This window comes from Engystomops pustulosus, chromosome 2, assembly GCF_040894005.1.
Source record: "Engystomops pustulosus chromosome 2, aEngPut4.maternal, whole genome shotgun sequence".
Lineage (NCBI taxonomy): Eukaryota > Metazoa > Chordata > Amphibia > Anura > Leptodactylidae > Engystomops > Engystomops pustulosus.
In genome coordinates, this window is record NC_092412.1 from 196,660,985 (window position 1) to 196,678,041 (window position 17,057).

Genomic DNA, 17,057 nt, shown 5'->3' on the forward strand with positions numbered 1-17,057 from the left:
TAGCGTTTTTTTTGCGTTTTCGGCGCATTTTTCACGCGCGAGTCAATGGGAGACTCGAGCATTTTTCAAAGGGACCATGGTTTGGGATTAAAATGTGTTATTTAATTGAAAAATAATGTCTTCTGATAAGTTGCAAACATCTGCGATCTATTCTTCACTGTTCCCCGTGTATATTATCTCCCGACAAGTTAGCAGATGTGAAGAACAGTGAAGAATAGAATAAAAACAGTGAACACAGTGAACACAGTGAACACAGGATCATTTAAGAGAAAAATACAGTGCAGAACACAGTGCAGAATAGATTACAGATGTTCGGCACATCTGCTTACTTGTCGGGAGATACGCGCGGAACGGTGCGCCCAAAATAGCATGTGAAGAACAATATATATGTGTGTGAAGAACAAATTGCAGATGTTTAAATACATCTGCAATGTGTTCTTCACACATATATATATTGTTCTTCACATGCTATTTTGGGCGCACCGTTCCGCGCGTATCTCCCGACAAGTAAGCAGATGTGCCGAACATCTGTAATCTATTCTGCACTGTGTTCTGCACTGTGTTTTTCTCTTAAATGATCCTGTGTTCACTGTGTTCACTGTTTTTATTCTATTCTTCACTGTTCTTCATTGTGTTTTTTAAATTAAATGATCGTTCTCGAGCAGGGGAAATACTGTTATTCTGGTCACCTAGCAACCCTTACGTTTAAAACGCATTGCACTCGCAATGATTGCGAGTGCAATGCGTTCTTGATGCATCTCCATAGACTTGAATGGGGCGTGAAAAACGCGCGTGACACGCAAAAGTAGAGCATGCTGCGATTTTGACGCGCGTGAAAACGAACGCAAGCACGTGCGTGAAAACCAACGCTAATGAAGAAAGACCCATTGAATACAATGGGACAGAGTGCAATGCAAGTTCTGCGCGTCAAATGCACGCGCAGAACTCGCGCGTGAAAAACGCCAGTGTGGAAGGGGCTTAAGTAAGCAGGCACCAACTACATGAAGCAAATAGAATGAAGTGTTGGTGCCAGGAAAAAAATATTAATCTAAGATATCTCAAATCGGTTGGATAGCTTATGGTGAAACATATGGGGTATAGAATGCAGCAACACATGATTTTATAGTGGGATAAAGTGTTCAAAGTCACTTTTATTAATTTTGCCTATCTTTTGACTATCTGGATCTAATATAAGGATGTTATGTTTCACTCATATGCAAATTTGAATCAAATAAAGCTACATATTAAAGTCTTGTGCTTCCAATGGTGCCCATTGGTCTTCCCTTCCAGAATTTTTGTAAATATCTGTAGGGGTCACTTGCTAGTGATCAGGTTGGGGTGACTGCTGAAACTGCAGTGTTAGATGGCTGGTGGAAAAAAAAGGTAAGTAGTAATTTTTTGTTAAGATATTTTTTTTTTTTTAAATGGATAACCCCTTTAATCCAGACACATTTATCAGGGCTTGAACACCAGAAGCTCTGAAATAATTGCAATTACTGCTGAACCGCCCATAATTGTGATTATTTCCCTTTCTGCCATCTCCAAGCCAAGGGGGTATGAAGAGACCTGAAGGAGTGTACAGCCTTTCTGCGCCTGCGCCCTCTCTGTAAGGCCTCACTCACAAGCCTATCTGCGGGGATGTATATGTGGTCACAAATTTCACATATACGTCCCCATAGAAGTCAATGACGGGCCGGCGGCAGTACGGTACCACACACGTGTGGCACAATTCCGCGCCATACACCGGGAAAAGATAGAGTACGCTCTATCTTTTTCCGTTTGTGCGGCCATGCGGCGCTGTTTTCTATGTAGGGGGGATGGGTCACCTCCTCCTCCTCTCCAGCACACGGCGGTATGCCCATAATGAATGTTCCCTGTGAATGTATCCTGTACCCTATCATATGCTGCTGTACGAGCACCATACTATGTTAAATTTCACCCTTTAGGTTTTTCTCCAAGCCACACCAAAGTGCAGTGAGATCATTTTGAGCATTCATGTGGTATTGAGCCCAAAGGCAGTGAAACTTCTGAAAAAAGTATATAAAAAATTTCAGCAGAACACAACTCATTGACTGACTGATGCCTTTGTCTAACAACTTGCTGATAAATCCTGGGAAAGGTTACAATGACAGAAAAGTGTTTACAACATTGTGCTGTCGGTGAGATTGTGTGTGACAGTAAAAGGATTACTATATTGATGAACAATAACACTCCATTGTTTAGGGCAATTTATTATGGTAATGTCTATTTATATATTAGTAGAAAATGTAATCATCATGAAATGAGAAAACAAGGCAGTAGTTGTTGTTATTAGAAAGGTAACAGGGCTCGTAAAAACAGGAAAGTCGTCTAGGTTGAGTCACTAATATCCTGTGGTAGAGCACCTGCTTTATCCATTCTGTCCTTTTGCATTGAGAAAAAAAAAGTGTGACCCCAAAAATTTATGTATTTTTTTATGTATCATAAATTACCATAAAAATGCTCTATGTGAATAGCAAGCAGCCAAATGTACCTTAAATGTAACTTGGGTATGATGTTAGAGGAGATAACTGAAAAGGAGTCCCTACTGATTTTGTTATGGGACTTCAGTCCTCAATATATCTATTTTTATTGTTTATTCCATTTTTACTGAGCTAATTTGAATGGAAAAAATGGAAACTGGATATCTTCTCAACCTGTGGTTTAGATACCCAAATCACCATGTTATATGCCTGCCTGGTGGTGGCCGCTATCAAAAAGCCAAACCTTTTTACTTATGTAGTATGAGTCCGTAGGTATTGCGTCTGTGCAGTTAAGATGGGGTGTACAAGGGTAGCTGAGGGCATAAGCTTGCAGTAAGCATACATGTATATATTTTTTTGTGGGCACAGAGAAGTGTCACTATTAGAATAACCCTTTAAGCAATTATTTAACTCTTTAATTGCCTAAACAGTGCCCAAACTACAACCCAAACCATCTTATTTACTGCAAATTGCCAACATAGCAAATTAAAAGGGTATCCCCAAGAAGACAAATTTCTTATATGTACTCAGGACAACAAAATAACACATTCTCTAATTCACTGCTATTAAGAAAAATACAGCATTTCTCAGATATAAGTCCAGTCTGTCGCCATCAGTCCTGGTGTACACAATTTCAGTTTCCGCTAGACACAACTCAGTAACTTCTTGCTTGGGGTTGGGTGGCCGCCATCTTGGATGAGATCGTGCAGATGAGATTTCTGTCTGTCTATGCTGTGTGGCTGTAGTCACGCCCCCTGCATAGAGCTCAGAGACACTCACCGATTCACATCCTGTCAGCACATGATGAGCAGAGAGAGAGGCTGCAAACTACCAGCTACAAGGAGATAAGTGATCTGGGAAAAGGGGGAGGCAGGCATATGTCTGTGAGATGTAGTAGAGTCACAGTTTAACAGTGTAATGGTCTATCAACGTCTGTGTAATCATCTCATACATCTCTGATCTGTCTCATCTCTGTGTCAGTTTGTTAGTACAATGTCAGTAGCCAGATGAAAGTTCATATAAACCCTGTATGCTGATAATGTAACCACATTGTCACCCCACAGAACTAGATAATACAGTAAAGTGACTTCTTAGAGAAGCCCCGCCTACACCCTGGGATTTTGCACTGAGCACCATAGAGAGTCATAGGAGCTAAAATAAAGGGTTAAAATGATCTTATTTGTGTTAACATCACTAGGGGATTGAAATGTGAGAATTTTCTTCTGTGGGAAAAACCCCTTTAAGCATAACTTATTACTGGATAATCTGCCACAGCAGTAGAAATGAGCTCCAAGTTCCTCCTCTGGCACCTGTGACATACAGTAGGTTCGCCATCACTGCGCTAAACCCAAGGGGAATATGTAATACTGTTTATGAGATGTTTAGAAACACAGTGATTTGTTTCTAAGAAGATGATTGTGTTGTGATTGAAAACAGAATTTATATAAAGTGGCGGACTGGCACTTTTTCAGTAGAGATGACTGAATTTATGCTTCATTTGGAACTAAAACCCAGAACTGAAAAAAAAAATTGAACTACAGATGTGAATTGTAATTCCTGTTTATGACCCAATGGCAAATGATTATGTTAAAAACAGGCATTTTTCAGTGTTTTAAATTAATTTAATAAAATTTGGCTTTATTTGTCAGAATTACTTTCACTTATGTTTGATTCATATGATTATCATAATAATAGGAAATATAAGGGTATGTGCACATTTGAATTTTTGGAAACATAGTTGGGTTTGTAAGATTGCATTACTATATATACTGAGAGACCAGAAATACACCTGCAGACATGGGAAATACATGCTGAAACTCATAAGGTGCATATTTTAAGTGTGTAAAAAATAAGTCATATAAAACTTTATGTACATATCATGATACAAATTAATATGAATCAATAATTCCATTAAAAAGTGATACAATGGGGCACATTTACATACCCGGTCCTGTCGCGATCTCCGATCCGGACTGTCCGACGAGGTTGAAGTTCGGCGCGATTCTGCATGTGACGCTTCCCCGTTGAGGTCCGCCGGAGTTCACCTTCTTGCGACAGTGCATGTCTTGCGACACAATTTGAATTTTAAATCCCGTGCATAGTCCAAACCAGTTGGGTTGTCTGACGGCCACGCTCCCCGATTTGTGTTGCATGACAGTTGGCGCGATTCCGCCAAAATCCAATCGCGTGCGCCAAAAGCCCCTTTTAAATGCGACGCAAATCAGAAATAGTCAGGAAACCCGACAGAAATGTGCCGTGCGGACCCTTAGTAAATGTGCCCCATTATGCATGGAATGCATGAAAAAATGCGCAAATGTGAATACAGGTTCTAAATGATTGCAAAGATATATATATATCAAAAACATTGTAAGGTGTTTATTCTGAAGCTTACATGCATATTATGGACACCTTGGTAAATTGTATGCCTACCCATGGCTGTGTGCTAGTTCTTTGGGTGTCACTTTGTTTTAAGGGCATTTTCACACACAACTTGATCAGCCTGTGATCACTGATTTTTTAGAGTCCTGTGTTCCAGGCTTAGCACGCTGCAGGGAACTGGGCTCCTTGCATCATGTCAATCTATAATGTTGGAAATCCCTGCTATCCCAGCAGCACAGGCATTGTAATTAATTACAGAACCAGTGCTATTGGGGTGGAAGCAGGGATTCCCTGCATCATACATTGATATGATGTAGGAAATCATGTCCCTTATGTGAGGTCAGCCCGCGACATAGGACTCTGCGCGACCAATGATCATGGGCCAGTTACACTCCTCTGTACCATTTTTGAGTATTTTTTACCTGTGTTGGATTATGAAATATTCAGTTCTACAAACAATGGCATCATTATCGCATAAATGTACGTGTCAGTTCATCCTGCAAGAAAATGCCTCTTTTGCTGCTCTCAGAATATAGTGACTAGGAGACATTTTTCAAAAGAATTTTATATTTGCAAAAACTATATAAACCTGGGATCTCCATGATTGTAATAACCTGCATTTAAGGGGAAAAAATTACCTGTAGCTGACCTCAGTGGTCACATTGCATTTATTCAGAAGTGACCACTAAGACCAGCCATAGGCTTTGTAAAAGGGCACATCTGGAGAGGAGAGTATTTATCCCTTTATAAACAGGTCTTGTATAACACTTTGTAAATGTGAGGGGCATGATGGGATTACTTATGGGTGCTACTAAGCACATACCATTAATAATTTAATTCTGTGTGCTTCAAATTAATAGTAAATTAACTCCACAATGTCCTTCACATAAATAACTCACATAACATGGTCAAATAAGGGAAGAAAATGGTCTTAGGGGGTTGGAAACTCTTATTGCCACCTGGAAAGACTGCAGCTTGTACAGTCCAAGTCATTGATGCTAATGGAAGGTCATGTGAGTAGACATTCTGTAGCCTGTCACATTACCTATTAGAGTGGCCCTTATTGAACAGTTAAGCGAGTTGAAGGGTCATGTGACTAGAGCTTCAGCTGCCATGCCTGGCAATGCTTTTCAGCGACAGGCAGTGATAGTTTGGTGACATGACAGTGGGTTTGGGTACACAGTGGGATACAGGCAGTTACAAAGAGGACCCCTATCTTCAGCAGTCTCATAGAAATGAATAGAGGAACTGTCAAGTGTTTACAACATTGCTTCGTTCCCATGGGGCCCCAGGAGCATTTTGTTCAGACATTTGTTTTGATTAGACAGTTATCCCCTCTTCTTTCTTTAGTGGGACAACACCTTCAAAAACATCATCTACCCAAACTTTTTATCACAATTATTATTGATAGGAATGCTAAAAAGTCATCCTGAACAAAATTCTTGTAGTAAAGTGTTGTAGATGTATGTGACATCCTGTATATATCTATAATGGGACCTAAGATTTAAACTATCATACAATATTGTGTACTAATATACTGGGGTTCATTAATTTTATCATCTTTGGTCCAGGCAATGGACTAATGTCATGAATCTTAGAACTTTCATGTACATATTTTATAGATTAGTGGTAGTCGGGACTTCCTTCCTCCAGCTTTATTGCATTTATAACATTACCAAACCTCTCAAAGACCTCTTCCTGCAGAAATTAAACCTCCCATTTATTGGGAGGTTCCAAAAAGGAATGGTGATCAGATGTTCCTTTTCCTATTTCTTGTGGGTGGCAAACTTGCAACATATGTGAGTATTAGTATTTAAAGGGAAGACACATGTTAGCTTTTACATGAATATGTTCCCATCCGGATCAATTTGAGCATTGGATTAAGAAAAGTCAGAGAATGTTTAAGTGGATTATCTTCTTTTTGAAGTAAAAAAAAACCCTGTACAAATGGATATGACTTTGTAATTCTTCACTGTCAGGTGCAGTTTGTGAGAGGAAATATATCAACTGTAAGCTATACTTTCAGGTATACACAGCGCTATTCCTAATGATTTGGGACAGCGTTTCCTACCATCCTTCAGTTGGTACTGTGTTTTACTATATATAACTTGGGAAGTAGGGAATAAGGAAATACATTTTACAATTACAATTCCATTAGACTTTTCCTGCTCACTGTAGAGTCATGATTTCACATTATATTAAAAAGCTATTATGTATAAGCAGTTCAGGTTCATATAGTTAGACAATTCAACAGAATATTTTTTGGTGAATTGAAAATGTAATTTTTCTATACAAATTTTCATATATACATTGTGGTTTTGGAGATATATTCTTGGACGATTATTGCATTATTACATGCAACTTTCAGGTTGGTAAATATTTTGTGTGGGAAAATATACATAATAATATACACATGTGAATTACAAACACACAGATTCATACACTCATATATACACACATGTATATACTTATATACATAGAGCATATACACACTCAATATCCCAGATGCTGGGGACCCCTGATACTATTGATACTGCTGTAGTTACGCCCCTGATACTTGTGGATATATTGGTAGATTATAAATTAGAAACTAATGGGCATTATATTGTGTTACTGATTACAGTATCTGTTGTGTTACTGTTTACAGTATCTGTTGTGTTAAATACTTGTACTTGTTGTAAAACATTACTACTATATCATGGTAAATTGTTTGCACTGTTGTGAGATCATCATGTAGGACCACAATCCATGGGTGATTTTAGGTCTTGATGGCCATAGATATTTTAATCATGAAATAAAGTACATGTATGATACATTTGTGGTGCTATATGTTTATTTAAAAAGTACTTGGTATATCAGTTGTGGCATAAATTATATTATAGAGTAGAGCAATGTAGATGTTTTAATAACCACCAGCAGTTCAAATTAACTAAAAAGGTGCTCTGTTGGGCTACTAATTGGTTGTCTATAATGTAGCAAAATAGCGTTTATCTGAATAGCACATATATTATGTAGATAGATAAATGTTGTCTTTAGGTGAATAATTTTGTTTAATTTTTCTTTTATAAGGATGTAATAATAATAATCATTCTCTATTATATAGCACACACAGATTATGCAGTGCTATACAGAGCTTGCCAAATTGGTCCCTGTCCCCAATGGGGCTCACAATCTAATCAACCGACCAGTATGTTTTGGAGTGTGGAAGGAAACCGGAGGACCCGGCAGAAACCCATGCTAACACGGAGAGAACATACAAACTCTTTGCAGATGTTGATGTATTGGTGGATAAATACATTTTATTCAGTAGAATTGAAAATACATTAGGAATGGAATCTACAATATTCTCATCTCTTTTGGAGATGCTTACCTTGAAAGGAAACTTTCCAATGACCTTGTCTTGTCTTCCCTTTTACATGTAATCCCATCTCTTTTCTGCTTTTCCATCTCCTTAATTCTGGATTGGAATGTATCAACAATATCAAACACTGACTTCATGGCAATAGGCACTTCATAATATTGCTGTGTGATGAAGCAAAGCAAATGAAAACATAAACATATAAATCAGCAATTTTATTTCATTTAGACAATTCAGATAAAATATAACATTTTGTTCGACACTGAGGAGCTGTAAAGTTTAGTGGTATCACCCACAGAGTAGAGTTTTTATCAAGGTCCAGCCACAGTCAGAGAGTCTTGTCAAAAACTATTTTACTTTCCAAAAACAGCCCTTATCTACACCCACAGTACTTATTTATACAGGTCATACATTACTGTATATTGTCACAGTGTCCATAGAAATATTGGGTAAAAAGTTTGCTTAAAAGAATCCAAGAAAGCAAAGCTGATAGTTGACTGGTTGCTGGGTTTGAATGGCAGCAGCATGCTGAGCATCACTGCCTGTAAGGTTGAATGTGCACAACCGTGTGCTTAAAGGAGTATTCCTATAAAGCCAAGATTCTTAAATATACTCAGGTTAACAAAATAACACATTCTCTAATTCACTGTTATTAACAAAAATATAGCATTTTACAGATATAATTCCATCCTGTCTCAATTAGTCCTGGTGTAATAAATTTCTACCTAGAATCCGACCGTTAATCTTCTGACTATGGTCGGGCATGGAAGATTCTTCTTACGAATAGCTTCTTCTGTCTGCATGCTGCAGTGTCTTTCTGCCTCCAGCCCCTCCCAACATACGTTCCAATAGGAGCTTACACACAGACACTCACAGACCCTTCCTGCCGGCAAGCAGCAGTGTGAGAAGACTTTCTCTTTAAGCTTCAGATAAGATCTTTACAGCAGGGGATGGAGTTATAGCAGAGCTGACTGTATGCAATAGCTGAATAGCTGAGAAATAGCAGATATATTGCAGAGCTGGAGTGTCATTGTGTGTTATATCCAACTCATAGATCTTATCATCTCTCATATCTGATCTGCCTCATCTCTCTTTTTCTTTGTGTCAGATACTAGTAGAATGTTCAGAAAGTATAGATAAACCTGCACCCTGATCATCCAAGCACTTTGCTAGCACACACAATCTCATAGCAATATCACTGAACCAATTTTTACAGACATATACCATGTGTAGGATGGCTGATACACAAGTGTCCCTCCTATAAATCCATAATGACCAACTTTTTACATAGAGATACAAAACCAAACAACATCAAGAGTATTCAGGTCCAACAAATCAATACTTTATTAAGAAATCACATTAAAATACATAACAGTTATAGTTAAAAATGTCAAGAATAGAACAAGACTATATTGCCATCTGACCTAAGTATTACCAAAGAGTATAATTCAAAATATATAAGTGCATAGTGCATGTAAACTCTTTAATGGATAAACATTACTAGAAATGAACTTATTGATATCTCATAAAAGGAATAAATGCAACACAATGTCAATGTTTTAGTTATGCCAAGTATGTACAATCATACAGAAGCTAATTGCACATACCCATTAAAAGAACTCCTGGAAACAAGGCCGTGGTCAATATTCCCTACGGCCTTGTATCCAGGAGTTCTCTCCACCAAGCCTGTTTTAACCATGCTCTTTTCAGCTGTGGTTTGCCAGAGAGGAGCCAACCAAAAGTCCAAAAGCCACACCCTAGTTAGTCAACTCCTCATGCTTGCAATAGATGAGCAGCTCTACAGGTAGTCACAAAACCAACAGAAATGAGCAGTAAGAGTTAGAAGTCAGAAGCAATTGACCTAATAAACCACTACCAGTATGTTGTCAAGCAGCTGCCAAACCTTTCAGATCATATTTCTTTCATGAAGTAAGATGTAAGTCGGCTGTATAAAGTCAAGGAGGTGGTGATTTTGATACTGAAGTCAAGTTCTCTCTTCCTGAGAAAACCCCCATTACTGTAATTGATGGTAATTGATCATCCAGAGACATCACACCTAGATATACAGTATATGATTTCTATGATAAAGGGGTAGGTATTCAGAGCTCCCCATCTTGACTTCAGTGTTGATCTCTCCTCCTCCTTGACAATATACAACCATTTACAGCTCACATCAAAGAGGATTTTCTGGAGGATACCAGATACCAGGATATCATGAAAGAAACAAAAACTAGATGGTGTTATGCTGCCTGACAATATTCTGGTAGTGGTTTATTAGGCCAATGACAGGTTCCCTTATAGTCACTAGCAACCTGCACCTTTACATTAAGTGGAGTCGTTTACAGGACCCCATCCTCTTCTTCAGTTAGCCATATGCTACACCTGGATTCCGGCCTTGGCGAGTATACGTGTGTGTGAAAGGGGCCCTAGGTCGACTTGATATTTCTAGACAAAAGTATATTATTGAAGCTTTTTATTAGACTATATGGCATACCCTTCATTGTGATTTGCTTGTTTGAGCTTATAAATAAGTAGCCGTTTTGGCCCTTTGACAAGAACTTTCCGTTACCCACCAGTGGGTTTTTATCTTTGCTCACTGAGGAATTTTAAACAGAACGTATTTTATTACAGAGTTGGTATGCCATCTATGAAATTAAACATGTTAAGTTAAAACATTCCTAAAGCTGCAGTATTTTTATATGTATTGAAAATGAATGTCCATTGGATGAAATATAACAATATATTCACACTTGCAATTCTTTTGCAAAAAGAACTTTTATGAAAAGTTCTACAAACAAATTTGTACTTGTATGTTAAATGGCTTTTTCAGTCACACAAATTTCTGTGAATATACCACAACTGCTAATACTGCTTACAAAAATAATTATGCAATGATTAATTACCTAATAATAAAGTAACATTATAAGTATTGCTTATAACATACGATTGCCACTTACCTTAACTCTCATATCTAAATCCGTAAGTACCATGAAGAAATCATTGTAGGTCATGCCATACTCTTTCCTTAGTTCTGTTATTAGCTCACGGTCCAATAACTCATCATCTCCAATTACCTTCATTGGTTTTTCATTATCTACAACAACAAATACAGACAGTCCCAAGTTACATACAAAATCGGTTCTTTTGATTTGTTCTGAAGTTGAATTTGTATGTAGATTGGAATTGTATATTTTAGAATTGTAGCTCCAGAAAAAATAGTTTTTGTCCCAGTAACAATTGGATTTTCAACATTTTTTGCTGTAATGGGACCAAGAATTATCAATAAAGCAGATCATTGCAGTCTGGGACTATAGTAATGAATCGAGAGAGCTTCACCAAAGGTCACAATGGGCAGAAGGTCAATCTGTAACTAGGGGTCGTCTGTAAATTGTGTGTCCTTAAGTAGGGAACCGCCTGTAAAATATTTTTAAAATGTTTTTTCTTCAAATTAAAAAGATCACTTAAAGGGGTATTCCCATCTGGGCATTCACATTTAATTAAATTTATTTTCCATATGTAAACATTTCTTCAATTGAATGTTAATTAAAAAAATGTTCCTGTGAGAAGATGATTTCTCATAAATGTTGCTATGTTGTCCCTTAGAAACGAAATGGCTTCCTTGGATACAACCACCTCACATTTAAGCAGCAGTGGCCAGACATGGGCTGTTGAGCTCTGCCTGACCACCTGGCTTCAGCAATCATTACCATGGACGGCTGTGGGACCTGCAGTAATTCCCGGCCATTTCATATACAAAAACCTTTTGTTTCTTTGTGAAATCCCTCCAGCAGAGGTGGCTGTATCCAAGGACACGGTCTTGTTTCTAAGGGACTATATCACTACATTTATGGGAAATTATCTTCACATGGGAAATTTTTTTTTAATAACATCTAATTGAAGAAATTTATAGATATGGAAGTTTAATTAAACTGAATGTGAATGCCCAGGCGAGAATACCCCTTTAATGAAACATATTGAAATACACAGACAATTCCATGGCTTTGCCTATCCCAGGATTATACTGGCTGACCAAACTATTAAACTATCCTAAAATGAATCTTGTTTCTGATACAATAATGACTACTTCAAAGTTGTAGTTGTATGACCCGATTTATAGCTATTATTGATGTTTTTAATAACATTCAGAGCCTTTATGTAATGAAGACATCTGTTACTATCCTGTTACACTTCTAAAGGGAGACTTCTGACTCCACCAAGTACTACAATCTGCTTGCTGCATGTTGTAAAGAATTGCTCTGGGATTTCCAACATACCTTTTATTATTTCTGCTCATTATGCCATTTCCAAGTTATTCCTATTTTAATCCATATGCTAATACGTAGTTTGTTATGAATCATTGTAATGAATGATTTCTTACTAAATCACTCCCCTCTTCTTCCAGTATTGCCCCATGCATCTCATAAGACATATTTCCTGCTTATCTTATAGAGAGGGTAATGATCCAAGCAGGAATAGGAGTGCTCAACAGTGCATACACGGCAGAATTTTAGGCTAGGCTAATGTATTTCACAATGTAGCAAGTTTTGACAATCTGACTTTATTAACAAATATAATATATTATTTAAAGAGCATTTTCAGCAAAGGTTAATGCTTTTGAGGGGTTATTTGAGCAAAGGTAGTAAAATGTTAATACAAATTCACCTCTCTGATCCACCTGTAATGGAACAAAAGCTCCGGTGATCTTGCTATTTAAACACCTTTAGTGTAGTTTAGTGCAGTTACCTTCCCCTTTTCTTGTTTACTATTGGCCAACACCTGACTGTGGCAGTGTAATGATGGTTAGGGGGGCAGGGGGGGAAGACAGTGAGCCCTAAACTGAGCCCCCCCCCCCAAACTGTCATCTGCCTCACGTATCCTTAGGTGACATGGGACAACCACAAAGACGGTTCCTCCCTTAGCCACATTGCGGACACAAAACAAAACTCACAAACAGATAACACAGAAAGTGTGGTCAGGGGTCTAGGTTCCAAGGAAGATAGCATATACAGGACAGAATCAGAGTCCAAAAAGGGTTAATCAGAGGTTCTACCGAAAGGTACAACCAAGATCAGAAAATCAGAGATGTCAGAAGAAAAGCAACAGCAGTAAACAAAGTATTTTCACAGAAAATAAGCAGATCCAGCCCAAACTAAAACCAGCCCTGAATGGTAACTAAAAACTTTTAGGGGACTGCTCCAATCAATTGGAGATTAAGTCTGTCCATCAAAACATTAACTAATCTACTCCATACTTTAAAACCCTCGCCAAAGTGAAACCACATTTACCAAGTTATGTAAACCATCATATTAACCTACTTCAAAACAGTGGAGCAAGATACCTGCTTGATAATAAATCTGTTCTGTTGTTTTTTTTTTTTTTTTTTTTTATTGTTTTTTTCTTTATTCCTCTTAATTTTTTTTAAGCATAACAAAAAGTGTATAAATATTCACATTTGACACATTAAAATCTGTTCTGTTGTTTGAAAAAAATAGACATTTCCTATAACTTTCTGCCTGATATGGTTTTAATTTCTGTTGCAGATTCTGCACTGCAAGAGGGAGCAATTGGTACCTCACTGCTGGTACATTTTTATAATCCCTGATATACATTATATGTGATTATATAAGGAAGCAGATTTGAGGTAGACATCAAAAGCTCACATCAGCCATGCTTTATTTAAATGACTCAAGAAACATATGAGACTATGAGGTCATTGTCTGAGGCATTACTCATCAAACTTCCCATCATCTTCTGGGGTTTCCCCTAGAGACACATTCTCATACACTGTTGCACAGTCATCCTTGGTTGCTGATGCATAGTTTCCATTCATATCATAAAAAGGGGCTCAGAATGTACAGTCATTGGGATTTAGTGATAAGACGTGGCAAACACCATGACAGTGATCTCATACCGTTACATATATATCTATTCCTATAGACTACAGGGAACACAAATCAGTAGAAACATGTTGTGCGTTTTAATGCATTTCATATCCTTGTACGGTAATTTAATAAGGTTTATGTTGGTTTTGTCTCTTTGAAACAACTCACCAGGGGATACATAAAATGAGTGTAATTTAATCTACTGAATGGGGTAAAAGTACATGAATCAAGAGAACGGTTTGGTCTCTAGGGTGATACTCATGGCATGCAATTTATGCAAGTTCAGATATCAAACATTTGCTTTTCAAAGTTCAGGAAGAAAAATCTTCAGAACAAGAAGGAACATGTAATATAATAAGATAATTTCCTGCTCCAAGGCAACATAAGAAGAACAATAACAACTATACAGGTAGTCCCCAGTTTACATACAAGATCGGTTATGTAGGTTTGTCCTTAAGTTAAATTTGTATGTAAGTCGGAACTGTGTACTTTATAATTGTAACCCCAGTCAAAAAATTTTTGGTTTCTGTTACAATTGGATTTTAAAAATGTTTTGTTGTCATCAGAACCAAGATTAACAATAAAGCTTCATTGCAGACACCTGTGATAACTGTTTATTGTGGCCTAAGGATAAAGTACGGTAAATTACCAACACCCAGAGGTTCCTTTGTAACTAGGAGTCGTCTGTAAGTCGGGTGTTCTTAAGTAGGGGACCGCCTGTATTGAGAAGTATAAGTTATTAATGTTATACAACCTCAGACCTGGTGAGGAGTGATCCAATTTCTGGTTTTCAACAGTTTTTGTAAGTGACTCCCCCATGTAGTGTATTGTCAAACAGTGAACAAGCAGCCTACAACATGGTGGACAAATTAAAGTGCCATAATTGCCAAAATAATAAATGTAAAGCCAGGTTTTCAGCTCCCTATAGTTTAGTTGTGAAAGAGGAATGGTTAAACAGCATAGAGAGAAGGACTGGGCCTCACCAGGTAAGTATATTCCAAGGAAGACAAAGAAATATGCTCCAGTGTCCATATGCGCATATGTGGTACAAAAAGTTACTTAGGTGTTTTGGGCTGAGAAAGAGTCCTTAGTCACTGAGACTCAGCCTAAAACATCAAATACTTTTGTACCTCTTATGTGCACATACGTTTTAAAAATGTACAAAACCCATGGAATAATGAACATTTTGATAAATTGATCAAAATCAGCATGTGACATGATAAATTGTCTGCTTTTTACCAGGAATGTTAGACAAACAGTATTTTCTTAAAAGGCACCTGTCACCTTAGGATCCTCTGGTTAGCACAGAATCTGGCACATAATAACTGATTCCCTCAATCACTCCCAAGATTCAACCAAAAAAACAAACCCTGTATGAGCCTTAGTGGCAATATGAGGAGCATCTATGCTTTTAGTGCTGTAATAGATGTCAGCATTATGAGAAACAAATATAAGATATGGACTACTTAGCTGGCCTACTATAAAGCACATCGGAAGAGAAGCCATAAATGCACATTTCGCTATGTCAAAAGTGTATCTTAAAGGCTACCAAATATGTGTTTTTTATCTACGGTATTCTGTGGATAGGTGAAAAATGTAAGATCACTCATTGTCCTACCAGCGGGACCCCTACTGGTCTACTCTCCCATCGTACCTATGTTTGATAATCTTTCTTTAAAACATATCTAGAAAGTCCTTGGAACATATTTTCTGGTGATTCCAGCACACAGACACCCAGTGGTTACATATTTATGTTGCACCTTTTGTCTGTGGTTGAACCTTTTCAATGATAGATATAGCAAATGATGAGGGAGATGTAATGTATACCACAGCTTTAGAGATGTCTCCTGTGGAAACCATTGAATCATTTTATTTCCTTGAACAAAATATATTTTGTCAAACAGCTATAGCTATAAAGAGATACATTGAGATGTATAACGGGACTGCTATAATTATTGACGAAATCAGCAGAAATGTAATTTCTCCGGAATAAACACTTCACACATCTCTCTGTTTGTTCACAACCATAAATTAGGGGCTTACTGGTATCCAGCTAGAACGCTAAAACAAAACCAGCAGTGTTCACAGGTAAACATAGAACACATATTCATGACTATTTTGGGATGTGAAGAAGTTATACAGAAATGGTTGGAGGTTTGGTACTGACATACTGTGCCAGGTGGTTGAGGTATTATGAAATCTTGTTTATATAGCCCATAGAATATTACTTTTAGATCTAAGATGTAAAAATGCACATTGGTTTCTTGATATGAACCTAAAATCCAACTTATCATTTACATATCCAACCTACAGAAAATCCTATGAAAGACTATAGAAAATATAGGATATAGTACTGTTAATTACAAATGAATGATGCGTATTTGCCTTGGAGTTAGTGATGTGACCTCCAGTGTTTTCTGAAGTTTGAGGTTAAGCTGACAAATAGGGAAATTAAAGAAATCTGATATGTATGTAGCTGCAGAACAGATCAGGGCAGGCTTGAACTAACCTTGTGGTCTGCAGATGTTATATTACAATGCTTTATGTTATCTTTTTGTGGTCCCCCACAATGTGCCCCACCCTTTTTATAATGCCCCCTTTTGTGGCATTCCAATTGTATAAGGCCTCTCTGGCCTTTCACTCCCTTATTCCTATAAAAAAAAGATAAAGGCCCAGATTTAACAAAAGTGAGGCAAACTACACTACGTGCAGGGTGCGCTGAATATTGAACAGTGGCGCACGGTCTTCAATCATTGAATAACTATTGCTATTACCACTTTATTTTTGGTGCACCTGCATCATACAGTGTGCGGGACAATTCTGTTAACATGTCGCAAATACTGACTAACCACTACCACACCCCTTTAGGTGCACAGTTTTTCTTTTTTGTCGGACACAGATAAACCACAGCACAAAACTGGCGCAGACACTTTATAA

The 17,057-nt window shown here is 37.6% G+C and overlaps 1 protein-coding gene across 1 annotated transcript in view; it reads right to left on the reverse strand.

Moving 5' to 3' along the window:
- CCDC80 (coiled-coil domain containing 80) overlaps positions 1–17,057 on the reverse strand; it is a 70,352-nt gene that overhangs the window by 34,439 nt on the left and 18,856 nt on the right. The window contains exons 4-5 of the mRNA XM_072137752.1: positions 11,196–11,332; positions 8,251–8,402 (exon numbers count right to left, since the gene is read on the reverse strand). Coding sequence (XP_071993853.1) covers positions 8,251–8,402; positions 11,196–11,332 — 289 coding nt within the window. The remainder of the gene's footprint in view (positions 1–8,250; positions 8,403–11,195; positions 11,333–17,057) is intronic.